We start from the raw sequence: 14,555 nt of genomic DNA, 5'->3' as shown, positions 1-14,555 counted from the left end.
TCTAGCACAAGTGTAACAAATCCTATTTAAAAAAAAATCCAAATCCAACAACTTTAGGATCAAAACTTTTTTGTTAAAAATCACCCGCAGAAAACAAAAACCTCATACAAGGGTCTTAAGGGAATCTGTTTATTCAGCAGGATCTTAGATCTGATCACATTAGAAGAATCTACTCCTGTAAGATTTCTGCATCTTTAAACTTTTAGCTTGAAAATCTCCGTTAACAGCGAAATACTTTAATAAGAAAGTACAAGTTAAGTTCATGTGCACCTAGATACAAATTTGGGCATGTTTCACAAAGCGTTTGATAACGGAATATAAAGAAAAGCTGTTGAACGACGAGGCTTATTCTCAGATGTGAAAAAAGCAAACTGGACAGCAGAGCTAGTTTCTCAGCATATGCAGTTTAATGCAACATTGTTAAACTGTCGACCATGTTTTGCAGTTTTAATACTGAAAGTTTTGTCAAATGATTTACCTGGGACAGATTTCATATCATACAAACACGTGATGACATAAACCAAATGGCTTAAGACGCCCAAAAATCCTTGATATCCGAGTCACAGTTTTCCTACATTTATTTCACTTCATTGAGCCAGTGACCGATCACAGATATCAGCAGCAAACGTACGGCCTTCATTCCTAAACATCATACCCGGCTACTGAGAGCAGTGCTAAACAAAAACAAACCTAACCTGGAAAGAGAAAAACATTGATGTGACCGCCTGCTTGACGCTCTATTCCAGTCCATCAGTCTGATCCATCTCCTGAACTGGACGAAAGGCCCGACGACTGATTGGACAGATTCCTAAATCACTCACTAGGACTGAGACATTAAACTGACAAAACCGATTGAGATCAACAAACCTCGTAAGCACAATTTCTACACCAGAATGTCTTAGATCTAAAATGGAGGACTGTTCATTTCATTTCCTACACTCCCACATTCATTCAACGTGAGGATTTTTTTATGAAAGTCATCGAGCGGCTCTTTTTGAGGTGAGACACACAGATACACACGCCGGATCCTCGCCCCCGACGTCGGGTGGGTGGAGCAGATTTGATGATGTTGTAAAGAGGCCAGACACAAACTGAGTCACATGACAGTTCTTCGCTCAGAAACGGGGAAAGGGCCAAAATCTAGATGTGGAATTCCAGATGTCAAGTTTTTAAATCCGCAGTAGATGGGCTGTTCTACAGAGTTAAGGCGTCACACGTGGACTCAAGCCGTGTTCAGAAGGTCCTGGATGGCCTTCTGTTGGCCTTCATTGAGAGCTGATACACACTGCGTCCACAATCCTCCAGATACCTGAAAACAACACCAGGAAAACCATTGTGAACACAAAACCTTAAAGGCATAAAGAACTGTCAAAATCAAGTAGTTGTGGAATTTTAATACAATTTCATTTCAAAGTTGACGAGCTTAAAGACCAATGAGAAACGCAAAACGTACTTGTACTTGAAGGATAACATTGGCCAATCGTTTGCTGCAGTCGTCTTCACTTTTAATCGACTCGTTGGCGACGCCATCAGCAATGATGGTGAAAATCTTGGGAAGGTTGGCATTGTCTGGTCCGAGAACTATGGGATTGTTGCTGTCGGAGAAAAGTTCATGTTAAATTCTCCACAAATTCAAAGTCTCTGGGTTTATCCCAGCGGAAGATTCTCACCTTTCGATGAGGTCACAGAGATAGTTAAACGTATGGACCGCCTCCTCTTTATCCTCGTTGAGTGGCAGCCAGGACAGCCAATGGGGAAGCACCTCACTGACGTTCACACACTCCGGCCGGTACTTCATGACTTTACCCACAGCTGAGATGCAGTTCTCTGTAGCATTGACGTTTTCTTTAGCCCTGGAGTCTGCTGCTTGGATCACACCCACCAGAAGAGGGACGGCCTCTGAAAGTGCAACCGTGTTCAGAAACTTGACCATAAACACTTCTAACACCTTACGGCTTGAGTCACAACAGTTGAAGCATCATGCCGTGCACCTCACCTGTAAAAGCAGGCCGGTAGTTCTCTCCACCAAACTGAGCCATGACACCGACACCATACGCAGCTGCTTGTCTGACCTCTGGGCTGGTGTCACACAGGGACTGCATCATGGGCCGCAGGAAGTACTCGGCGAATTTAAAGGAAGAGGGGCTGCAGTGCTCCACGACATCATCAAAAATGCACAAACCCCACTGTCGGTCTGCCCAAGGTCTGTGCGGACACTGTCAGAAACACAGGATGAATATAGACACTGCATTTACTGACAGAAAAAAACACAAAGCTGTTCCGCAATGTTGGCAGAGTCACACTCACGATCAGATTAACGATGAGCTGCATCAGCTGCTCAAACCACGGAAGAATGTTCTCTCTATAGCTGCTGAAGATCGAGTGCAAGATGTCGGACACTTTGGTCAAGATGTAGACATCATTTTCATCCTGAGACACACAAACAAACCTCATTAAAACAAAGATTCCAAACACCCAAACAAACAGCACTGATGCGTGACTCACTTCATCCTGTAACGTTTCCTCCACCTCCTCGTCGTAATCTTCATCTTGACGTTTGGCTGCAAAGAACAAACACGACGATTGTCAAAACCTCTCACGTTGTGTCCGTGAACAAATATCACCTTAGACATGCCAAATGCGCTCACCCTGTCTGAGCTCCTGGTTTTTAAAGTGCTCCTCCAGTTTAGCTTTTAAAATGCCACCAAGTTCTTCAAAATGTTCGTTGTTCAGACAGCCGTCTCCCATCAGCTCGATACACTAAAAGAGACATTTTATTAGTACAATACAACTTGTACTGGTTAACGTCATACAAACATTAAACATTTAATAAACATTTCTCAAACTGGAAAAAGTGTATTTCGCAGAGGTCCTAAAAAGCTAATCGTCAAGCTAACGTGTCATCTTTTGTATGATCCTGAAGTATTACATTCTTGTCCTCATGCACAGAATAACAAATCCATCTCTCTCTTCATCCGCACGTTCAGTAGTTCAAGTTACCTTGGCAAACGAATGCATGATTTCTGACAGCACATCAGAGTCTGGTTCAGTCCCGATGGCTTTGATGAGCGCGTCACACATGAAGTGCCACATCTGCGTGAGATACTCCGGACCTCTGACACGCGCACACTCCAACAGAAGAGGCATGGACTCCGCAGCCGCCACACGCACACGTGAAGATCACGTTAAAGAACACATCCATTAACATTTGACAGATTTACTGCAGGCCGAGATGCTGATCGCGACAGAGATTGTATGTAGAATGACTTTCACTGGGCATTATTTGTTGTTCGTGGAAGGATATCATCGTGGAAATAGAACTTCAGCAGAGGAACCATCAGCTTGACAACTTGCTCAGTGTACTCGACAAAACCTTCCTTCAGCTCTTTAGCGTAACACACCTGAAGATGAAAATATAAACACAATCATGAACCAAAATCATTCAAAATGACGGTGGGGTTTGAACTTCATTATTTATTTATAAATTCATTCATGAACAGACCCTCATGAAAACTGTCCTCCGAATTCAAATACTTTGTAAACGTCACATTTGATAGTAAAACGTGTTAATGAATTACAATCACTTGTTAATAGCGCGCTCATCCACAATTAGCATGATCCCCGCCTATGAAGCTATGCAAAGTACACATCTGGGAATGCTGGAATCCTCTGGGCTTCATTCTCAGGTTTGGCCTAATTATATTGCATAAATGCAAAGGAGACTAGTACGCTATATGCAAACTGATAAATTAATCAATAAAACTGTTCACCAAAGCGTTTCTAGCCAGTTAAAATAATACCTGGTGCTCTTCTGAAAACGACCAGCTGGTGGTGCCTGAGAACATTTCGGAGACGCGTCGTTGGGAGTGATTTGGAATGTGCGCAACATATGCCTACTTGTTACTTACCATCTTATTTTGAAGAATACTTCGGAATATGAAAACGCAGTACACATTAATATTAACTTCCTTAATATTTACACGCCTCTTCTCCACTGTGACGAGCTCTGCGTTTTACTCAATGTTATAAAAAGACAGGGCAAAACAAGTTGTGAAATATAATTGCGATGCACAGTGCATAAGTTTGTCGAAAATACAGAACGTCACGTGTGGTTTTATACGTGGCATGGAGCAGGTGTACATTTCTTTCCGAATATGTATGTTAGAATGACTTTACAGACGATTTACACAAAATTAGTTCTGCTCGTGTTTCATGAATGAGACCCATTGAGTGTTAATACTGATGAGCAGAACGATTGGATGTTCTCACCAGCATCTGGCATGCGGTGGCTTTCTCCTCCAGTCCAGCAGTTTTGATGCCAAAACTCTGCTGATCTCCGAGATTCACAAACTCCCAACCATCATCTTCAGACATGTTCTCCATGTCCTGAGCTAAAGACGATAAGACATGTTAAACCAGGACTGAACACAAGCCTGAGTCATACGAAATAAAACGATCTCTTAAAGTTCAGTTAAAAAGTTTTGACTAGCGAATGGAATCAAGATCGAAAAAGAAAGTGACTTACTGTCCAGAAGAGCCACTTCAGGTTTGATGGAGGCGGTCTTCATCAGGGGTCCCATCACCACAGGAAGGTACTGCTGAAACTCCTTCCCAAGAATCTTACACATGCGAGCCCAGGCTGAGATCATGTATGAGATCTGATGACAAAATGGATGAATGAGTCTCCACGGCTCACACACAAACATGACGTCACAAGATGGATGTGATTGGTTACCTGTGGATCATCGTCCTCCAGATCATTGAAATCTGTCTGTGTCTTCAGAAGCAACTGCATTACAACTGAAGCGTCGGGCATGAACTACAGACAGACAAACAAATGTCACAAAGTACAAAGGCATACGCCAGTGAGTTCAGAGATTGAAATAGTAGGGATGGGTTTTGAGGCCATTTTGGAGATTCGATTCTTATTTATTTGATTCAAGATAGATGAGTTATCAGTATTTCATTTTAAATATTCGTTTTGCAGACATGGAATCCATATTAAAATATAAAGGCTGGTGAATGCAAAAATGAATGAAATACACATTCATGTAACATAAGACCCCACAAAACGGTTCTAAATGACTTCAAACTTTTAGAGTATCCAAAAAAAATACTGTTAAAAATTAAAAAGATTGTAAATGTGCAACAGTGAAATCATGAACAACTTGAAAAATGTTTAAGAAATAAACCAGATTTCAAACTTCAACTTGAATAATGGCGCCATCCTCTGTTTAAGAGGTGAAGTACACATAAAATTATCTATATTTCCCGAAACGATTTTGTTTCTTTAAACTGAAGATCGATTAAATCGAAGAATCGTTTTTTTACCCAGCCCTATTAAATAGTTTATATCATGACAACATTAAAACACTATGTTGGTATAGCAAGCTGATCCATTTTGGCAACTAGAACTTAATGTGAAACGTAAATATGGACCATGTCCAAAACTCTATTGCATCACAAAAGTTAGGATGAGTCATGTTTGCAGTTAATCTTATTTGAATCAATATTCAATATTTGAATCAATATTCAAACTTTTCTGAAAAAAAATGCCCTACCCATTTCACAGCTAAACAATAACAGAGACGTATCGTTTCCATAACAAAATGCAAGGAACGTGATCGGTTGAGAAGGCTCAAAATTAAAAGGCAGCCGACAAATGCAAGTTTAATTTTCACTTCCAACAACCTCTGATTGCATTTCTAGCGAGAGTTGAGTATTGTTGTTTTTCAAATATGTGATTCGATATTTATAATTTAAACTTCTGTTGCGCTGCCTATGAAGCCTGTCTCTCTTAAGCTGCCTTATTGTCAACTTTTTTATGTCACAAAAAAAAAAAGAAGTCAAGTGTGAGCACGGCCCAAGACTCACTTTCTCTTTTCCCACAGCCAGACCAATCAGACTGATGCATTCGATGGTTTTTCCTCTGAGTAGGCGGAGCTCTTTTTGAACTGCGTTCTCGACGATGTGTTTGAGGGAGGGCATGAAGAGGTCATAGTACGGGACAAACTTCTCCTCTGCAGTGTCGGCCACTGAGGCGATGGACGTCACCACCTGCTCCAGCACCAGTTTAGTACCTTTCTGTATCAGCTAGAAGAGAAGATCGAAAAATCAACTCATCGTCAAACCTCACGAATACAAACCAACATCACAAAGACTCTTCACATGCATTATATGATGAGCACATCAACTGCACATCTGACGCCAGGGTCAGGTCGATTTCAACAGTTAGAGAACGAAAACTCCACATTGAAATCAAAGAGACCCCGACTCAGATCAAACTAAACCTCACCACATTTACTTTGCGCACCTGACAGAAGAAAAAACAGAAAATAATTTGACACTGTAAACGAAAGCTACTCCTAGCAGAGCATTATGGGATGCAAACACTCAATAGAGAAAGTCAAGACGGCACCTCCTGGAGTTTGGCCACCATGATGACGTGCAGATGTTGGACCAGGTTGTCCAGATATGGGATGAGCAGCGTTTTGGGACAGTCCTCTGTGAAGTTAATGAGAGCGGCAGCAGCGTGGGCCTGAACCCGAGGGTTCGTCTGATCCTCCATAGTCTGCAAGAGCGCTGAGATCACCTTATCGTGAAATTTCTTCTGGAAGGTGGCTGCGAAGTCTGTGGCCATCTGTCCAATAGCGTTACAGGCGGCGTAACGAACTCGCGGGTGCTTTGAAACGAGAGCAGATTTAGCATGCGTGTACGTATGGGTGTGAGAGATGTATGAGTTATATTCAAACAGATGCTCACAGGATCCTGACAGAAGAGCAGCACGAAGCTCACGATCTCGCTGAGAATAGCCTCCATCTGCTGATGACAGCCTTCGCCGATAGCAGATAGAGCCATCAGACCCGCGTGCCTGTACTTCCAATCCGCTACACAAGAAATATCACATCAGGTTTAGGACTCTAATCATGTGCCAGTATCAAATACTCCTATCACAACAATTCATTGAAATGATATCCAACTCTTAAACACAAATATTCTGTCCCTCCAGGATTTTGCCATCACCGTATTTAACGTATAATCAAACAAACTACGCAAAATTTCCACCAACTTGTAAAATTAAAGAGATTGTCGCAGATATTTACGCGTGATTTTGGCCGAAGACGCACCATGCAACGTCATATCGCGCATTCCGTCAAAACCTGCTCCAAAAGTCAAGCAGATCATTTTTTAATGAACTACTGGCCCTTTTATTATTTCTCTAATGCTGCACAATTCTTAATTTATATATATTTTATTTCCAATAGCAAACTAAATTGCAGCTTTAAATTCCAAATCAAATAAAAACTGAATATACAAAAGTCTATTTAATAATAACAAACAAAGACTGTCTGTGCTTTTCTGAACTTTTTCTTTAAGCAAGTTTGCAGAAAAACAGCGGCCCCTGCTGCTCAAAACATGTACTGTCTCAACCAACTTGAATCCTCACATATGTGACCATGGATCACAAAGCCAGTGTTAAGTAGAATGGGATCATTTTTTGTAAAAGACAAAAATACATTGTATGGGTTGAATTTATCGATTTTTATTTTATGCCAAAAATCATTAGGATTAAGTAAAGATCTTGTTCTATGAAGATATTATGTACATTTCCTACCTTAAATATATAAAAACTAAATTTTTATGAATGGATGGCCTGCCACAGTGCCTGTGATTAACAACTTCGAAGGCCATTTTCTCAATATTTAGATTTTTTTGCACTCTCCGAATACAGAGTTTTAAACGGTTGTATATCAGCCAGATATCGTCCTATTCTAACAACTCATACATCAACAGAAAGCTTATTTATTCAGCTCTCAGATTATGTAAAAATCTCAATTTACCCATAAGACTGGTTTTGTTGTCCAGGGTCACATATTATAATCCGCTACATCCCTACATTCAATTAAACGTCGATTTCTTAAAGCATACGTTTCCACAACCATAAACATGAAGCGGCATAAAACGAAACGTAATTGATAGCTTGACCTCTCAGTCAAAAGGGCCTCTCGGGCGGGCTTCAATCTTAAAGCAGCCATGTTTCCAAACGTGCAGTATGAACCTGCTGCATGCCTTTGATCATAGGAAATGCATTAATGTTTTAACAGGTGGTAGTTTTAAAGAAGAACCCAATTTTCCAATTCAATTAGTATTTGTAACTTTTGTGGCCGCAAATTTTATCACAAAATTTGATTAAAGCTGCTGCAAAATTAAGCATTTAAAACCTTACCCTAAATCACAAAAAATCTCCACAAAATCCTGTTGGGACTGAATACTGTGTGATCTCTAGAAATACAGAGTTTGTTCCTTACGATTCTGTAACATCTGCATGATGTGTTGTTTGATCATTGGCAGCACAATTTTTCCACCGAGACCACAAGCGATTCTGTCCAGTGCGCTCTCACCCGCCACCGAGTTACTGAACATGGGAAAAAAAAATTAATCTTCATCACAAACGAGCCACAATTATACATCATTAGTGCTCACACGTGTATAAAATCACAGAAAGCTTCCAAAGCAGTCTGTCCCAAACACAGCTGGCAGGGACATCAGAATTCTTTCAAAGAGCCAAACTGAATCATGACACCAACAGACCTGTCAAAGTCATCGTCCTCCAGTTCATCAGCCAGAGCCCAGTCTTCATCCTCCTCCAGATCCACCATCATACTCAACATCTGCGGCACTGCAAACCAACATCCACCAGAGCGTTACAAACACATCAGCTCAAGTGCAAAAACAAATCTCCATTTTATAATAAGCTAATCATTTCAAGCACATGAACCGTATCTCACCGCTCTGAGCGATGATGTTGGTGTGTTTTCTCAGCATGGCCGCAGCCGTCTCTGACAGCGTCACGATGACCTCCAGAGCCAGCTGCCTCTGCATGTTTGACAGGGTCGTATCTGCACACAACTGAATCAAGACGACACACAAAATAATTCAGTTAAAACCAAACGTACGGACTCACTTCAGTCTTTAAGGATGAAAATACTAAACTTTTGTCTACATTCATCAGGGCTCCAGACAAAAAAAATCATAATAAAAAAAAAAAAAAAACGTTTTTTCAAGATATTTTGAAGGATGAAGGACCGCAAACAGTTCTTGGGCACTTTTAACTACCATTGTATTTTTCCTACGATGGGAGTCAACGGGCATTATCTGTTTGGTTATAATCATTCTTCCAAATATCCTCTCTGTGTTCATCAGAACAGACATTTATACAGATTTGGAAAAACTCGAAGGCGAGTAAATGACAGAATTGTCATTGAAGGGAAATGTCTAAGTTAATGGGCAAATAAATGACGTTCCTTGAACTTCTCCGCGGTTAGTTTCATTTAAACATCTCAAATAATCGCCTTGTTCTTCCTCAGGCGCATTCAAATCAGTCACAGCAAACATCGTATCCTAGCAGCATATGGCTCATGTTGTCTGCGCGTATAGGCTACTCGTCAATGACCAGCGATAAAATCAGCGGAAATATGCAAAAATATAGCTCGCGAATGAATATTTTGGACGCGGATGCGAGCGTTTTGGGTGTAGTCTGGAGCCCTGAGGAGACCATGTCTCTGCAACCGGGCTGTGGAAGGAGCACGGAAACATCAACTTCCAAGCATGAAATCGCAGAGATCAATGTGCGCCTGTCAAACACAACCTCGAGGTCCAGCATGAACAGGCCGTCTCAAGGAACCACCAGGCAAAGCGCGAGGAAATCACATCATCAGATGTTCGGACGTACCTTTAGGCTGAGCTGAAGCGTGGCCTCCAGATTGGGTCTCAGGTATTTTGGGGCGGTGTCTGCTATCTCCACCAATGATTTCAGCACAGAGTCATCACCGGTGTAACAGCTTTCATTGACCGCCTTATGAAAAAAGAAAAATGGTTCACATATAAAATGATAAAAACAATCAGGTGCGAGATATTAGTGTCACTGCAGTATAGAAGGTCCGAAGATGGTCACCTGCAGGATGCCGGGCAGAAGATCTGAGAAGTGTTTTAACAGGGCTGTGTTACCCTCATTGGACAGAATGAAGGACGCCGCTGCGCGTGCAGACAGAGATCGAATCTGAATCAGAACAAATTCATGTGCATTAATAAACCTCTCTTCTCGTGACAGTCAAACATGTTGAAAAGAGAACGGCGTGTGCTGACCTGTGGGTTTTCCTGATCTTGCATGCACTGCACTAACATGCGTTTGATGACCTCCAGGTAATGCTGCTGCTGGTTGCCAAAGATGCCTGGAAAATTCCTGAACACAACAAACATCAATCAATACATTATCATGAATGACCATCAGACAAAATGAGCAAAACTTCCCTTTCTTGAACTGTATCTACAAGAGTCACAAAAACAGAAGACATTTAGCTAAACCAGAATCATAAAACTGTTCTTAAGATAAGAAGGGACATCGTAAAATGAGCATCCTTTAATTTAAGAAGTTCTGAAATATATTCTTTTTTTACATAAGAATTAAAGGACATATGCTTTGTAAATCAATCTTGAGGGGAAGATTTTTTTTAGGAACTATCTTTTTAATCTTTTAATTTCCTTACTTTTTTCTTAAATTTGAATTAAAAAATGTTTTAGTTAAGAATGTTTTGTGAATCCACCAGTTATTATAGTTTTAGTTTTACTCACACTTTAAATTAGCCTTTATTTTTTTAGATTTTTGTGTCAAGTTTAGTTAAATTTTAAGCATTTTTTATATAAAAATTTAAAAGCTTTCATCATTTCATAATTTATTTGTTTAGAATATTATTTTTTATATTTATTTTAGTTTGTTTATTATAAAAACTATTATTTTATTTTAAAACTTAATTGTTCATTTTTGAAGCAACATTTCAATATATTATTTTAGTTAACTTCATCCAATAATAATAAAAAGATCAAAATCGTATTGGATTCAATGAACAGAAACATTTTCAGAGTATTCATTCGAGTAACTAAAATAACCCTGGAATCCCCCCTAGGACTGTCATACGATCACAAACTGAATCTTAAACCCAGATGCTCAAAGTTACCAGAAAATATGCAGCGCTGCTTCTCGGAGGCAGACGTCCTGCGAGTTCACCGAATCGAAGAGAAACTTCAGGATCTCCGGCCACTGATTGTTCCCGTCATCATCTTGAGAAGAATCATAAAACATTAGTTCATCATAAAGCCCGTCTAATCATAATGGCACCGGTTATTGACCGATCAAGTGCAAACCAACCGATGAGATTGCGAGAGAGCTCGGCAGCGATGTCAGAGATCTTCTTGCGGATGTTTGAGGAAGTTTCAGACTGGATTCCAGCGAGCAGTTCTGTCTTGACAGCGGTCTGTATCTCGAGGGTCATGCTGGGATAGACCTCCTCGAAAGATGACGACAGAAGCCGCCGCAACAACACGGCTGCCATCTGCTTAACCTGAGAGGAAGACACAGAACGTGTGATGATGTCATAACAACAACACGAACACAGCTCTGATTCGGAGCATTCGCGATTCACATCTTATTGTCAAATGTATTTATTTTACAAATCTTGACGTGCTCGCAACTGTCCGCACACATTTAAATGAACAGTTTGTGCGTATACATTTATTTAATCAACTTGAAATATATGTGTACACGGTACAGACACTCGTAAAGTCCCAGTAAAATTAGAAATGACAATTATTTTCTCATGAAACATTGCAGCGTTTATAGTAAATATATTAAAGAAATATATAAACGTTTGAAATATCTCGAGGGTGAGTAAACGATGCCAGAATTTTATTTTTTGTGTGAAGTGTCCCTTTAATAAGCAAACGATATCATCAAACTGTGTGTTTTAATGAACGAATGATCATAATTAAAATCAAACACACCTCCTCAGAAGCAGATGCATCACGGATGGCCTGCAGTAAAAATGTGATCTTCGTCTGTCCAGGGATGCTCTCGTATGTTTCCTAAACAAAGACAAACAATGACGTGACTTCTATTCAACACTTCTATACTCGTAAAAACACATTTCAGTCAGAACCGCTAGTGATTAGAAGAGCATAAAACCAGTTCCATCTGTTTTAAACAGAGAAAATAACTTTGGTGAACTTCTCACCAGATTCTTGGAGTGACAAATGGTTTCGCATAACACGTCTGGAATGCAAAGCCGATGACGAGATCCCATTTCCCTGAAATTTTTCTCATGTATGCGTTCAAATTTAGCTCTAGCGACACGTTTAGAAATCTTCATAACACAAAACCATGAGGAGATATTTGGAGAAATGTGTTCATCCAATGGAAGTGATTGGAGTCAATGTTGTCTGATTATCGACATTCTTCAAAATATCCTCTTTTCGTGTTCTGAAGAAGAAACTCGTACAGGTTTGAAAGGCCACAAGGATAAAAGTTGTTTATGACTTGAACTTGTTATACTTCAGAACGTTTAACTTGTCAAGAAAGATTTAGGGGAGTAAAGCGGGCCCTCTTCATCACAGTAAATTCGGGTTGGGGGGACGGGTGTAAAGCGGGCCCTCTTCATCACAGTAAATTCGGGTTGGGGGGACGGGTGTAAAGCGGCCCTCTTCATCACAGTAAATTCGGGTTGGGGGACGGGTGTAAAGCGGGCCCTCTTCATCACAGTAAATTCGGGTTGGGGGGACGGGTGTAAAGCGGGCCCTCTTCATCACAGTAAATTCGGGTGGGGGGGACGGGTGTAAAGCGGGCCCTCTTCTTCAGAGTGAATGAGTCAGATTCCACTGAGCATTAGTGATGTGTTGCTCATGTATTGTCTATCATAAAGAAAGTGCTGACCCCACGAATGTGCTAAAAAACCCAATGACCCCTCCTGAGCCCGGCTCTGCCACAGATAATGAAGCTGGCAACAAAAGATTCAGTCAACACGTGCCACTGGGATGCCAGATTTGGGGGGAAAGTCGCCAGAAACCTTGGAAACAGGTGACCTTTCCTGCGAAAATGGGACCATAATTCAATAACACTCATACTGGAGAACCTCAGAGGGTCACAAGAGTTCATCCGGGTGGAACCACACATCCTTGACCCAAATCCAAAGTATTTCCATGACATGACAGTGAGAACGAGCACGTTTTGTCATAAGCTGTCCTCGTCGTGTAGACGTTACAGTTTAATGACTGTAATACAAGACACGTTAAAGAGATTTTAAATATTCATCATCATTCTTAGAAATGCTGTTTTATCGTGGAAAGCGATGCCATAGTGTACAATCTCTGACTGAGATGTATACAAACTACGACAGCATGAATATCCACCAGCAGCGACTTAACTGATGTAAATTAACAACTGCTGCTTATATGTTGAACGCGGTGTGAGGCATTCGGCGTTTAAAATGACACAAAAGTTAAAAATGTCACGGAAACAACGATAATCGACCCGTCCGGGAAGCTTAAACCGAGTTTAGCAACACCTGCACACGGCTAGCTGCGTCGCGCGCACACAAGGAAATGGAGATAAAAGCCGCCAAACGATGCTGTTCAATAATTAGCTTTACAAACAAACGAATCAACTGTTTATTTTACGAAAACAACGACAAAAGCTTAACGTTTATGATTTACGTTAGGAAGGTTTCCAAAGATAGTTAGGCCACGTTGATACGCAGCTAGCGCAAATGACTCGTTCGACTCGGATCTTTTTAAAGATTCGATCGAACCGACTCGCAAGGCGTTTTAAACTTTCTTCGCCCGCTCGTGGTGGAATAACGCATTATTCTCTACAAAAAAGATACGTTTAATCAAATAAATACTATAATGTTGGGGAACAATGCAATTATAGAATACAATTTTGGAAATCTTAACTCAATAACGCATTCGGTATGATAAAACCGAAAAAAAACATTTAGCGAAGTGAACAAACACCGCGTAAAGCACAACACGATTCATTCCTGGAACGGAGTTTGTACAATAAATAAAGTTTTCAAAACCGTTTCGTTCACGTGGACCATTCGAAAGAATCGATTCGCCTAAATGATTCGGAGCCGAATAGCAGCAGCAACGCGCGCTTTACACATGTGCTGGGCCAGAGCTAAGGCTGAGCGGCCCGCGCTAAACTCCACGCGAACACGTCACGTTTGCCCTCACTAATCCACTCAAAAACCACAGCGAACCGAACTTCATACCTCCGACTGCTTCCTGACGGTGTTGTCAGGGCTCATCAGGTTGCTCAGCAAGAGGTAGAACTGCTGCTGCTCCGCCATGGCTGTTCGGTTCAGAAAGAGAGACCTGCGGCGGAGAAACGAGCGAATGAAAGCCGGCAGGGGAAGCGACCTCTGACACCAGACTGCACGAATGGAGCGACGTGATTGGCTGGGAGCGTCTTGTCACGGCGTGGCTGATTCGGTGACTCCTGTGAATGAGATTATACGATGGCGTTGGTTGGTGATTTGCGATGTCAATCATTATGACGTGAAAATAATTCCGTTCTTCGTCGTTTCATTGGCGGACGTTTCCTGAGGGACGCGAGTGAAGACACGGTGGGCGTGCGATGATGTCATGCAAAATAACGAGAAACGCGGGAAATAATTGGGTTTCCATAGTAATTGAAATATTTTCTGGATATAAGAAAATAAAGT

At 41.1% G+C, this 14,555-nt stretch overlaps 1 protein-coding gene and 1 non-coding gene across 2 annotated transcripts; both read right to left on the bottom strand.

Annotated features, from left to right (window-relative positions):
• Nucleotides 1–385: 385 nt before the first annotated feature.
• Nucleotides 386–14,256, bottom strand: kpnb3 (karyopherin (importin) beta 3). Its single transcript, XM_056735696.1, has 25 exons — nt 14,103–14,256; nt 11,839–11,919; nt 11,207–11,399; nt 11,016–11,118; nt 10,147–10,243; nt 9,956–10,060; nt 9,734–9,856; nt 8,790–8,910; nt 8,593–8,680; nt 8,310–8,416; nt 6,763–6,887; nt 6,419–6,682; nt 5,875–6,093; nt 4,736–4,819; nt 4,526–4,658; nt 4,270–4,391; nt 3,305–3,401; nt 3,001–3,173; nt 2,649–2,760; nt 2,506–2,561; nt 2,308–2,430; nt 1,997–2,216; nt 1,671–1,899; nt 1,454–1,595; nt 386–1,309 (listed from the first exon to the last, which is right to left on the bottom strand). Exons 1-25 carry the CDS (start codon nt 14,178–14,180, stop codon nt 1,223–1,225), a joined length of 3,282 nt encoding a protein of 1,093 aa, XP_056591674.1. The 5' UTR covers nt 14,181–14,256; the 3' UTR covers nt 386–1,222.
• Nucleotides 9,556–9,693, bottom strand: LOC130414683 (small nucleolar RNA SNORA84). Its single transcript, XR_008905646.1, has one exon. It is a non-coding gene; the product is annotated as a small nucleolar RNA SNORA84 (small nucleolar RNA).
• Nucleotides 14,257–14,555: the final 299 nt, after the last annotated feature.

Source organism: Triplophysa dalaica, chromosome 2, assembly GCF_015846415.1.
Source record: "Triplophysa dalaica isolate WHDGS20190420 chromosome 2, ASM1584641v1, whole genome shotgun sequence".
In the NCBI taxonomy this organism is placed as follows: Eukaryota; Metazoa; Chordata; class Actinopteri; order Cypriniformes; family Nemacheilidae; genus Triplophysa; species Triplophysa dalaica.
The sequence above is the reverse complement of the archived record's forward strand: the minus strand, read 5'-3'. Positions and strand labels throughout refer to the sequence as shown.

Coding starts and splice junctions, on each gene's coding strand:
- kpnb3 (XM_056735696.1), bottom strand. CDS start 14,180: ATGGCGGAGCAGCAGCAGTTCTACCTCTTGCTGAGCAACCTGATGAGC. Junction 11,400..11,838: donor ATGCATCTGCTTCTGAGGAG/GTGTGTTTGATT, acceptor TCTTCCTCTCAG/GTTAAGCAGATGGCAGCCGT. Junction 6,888..8,309: donor CATGCAGATGTTACAGAATC/GTAAGGAACAAA, acceptor TTTCTTGTGTAG/CGGATTGGAAGTACAGGCAC.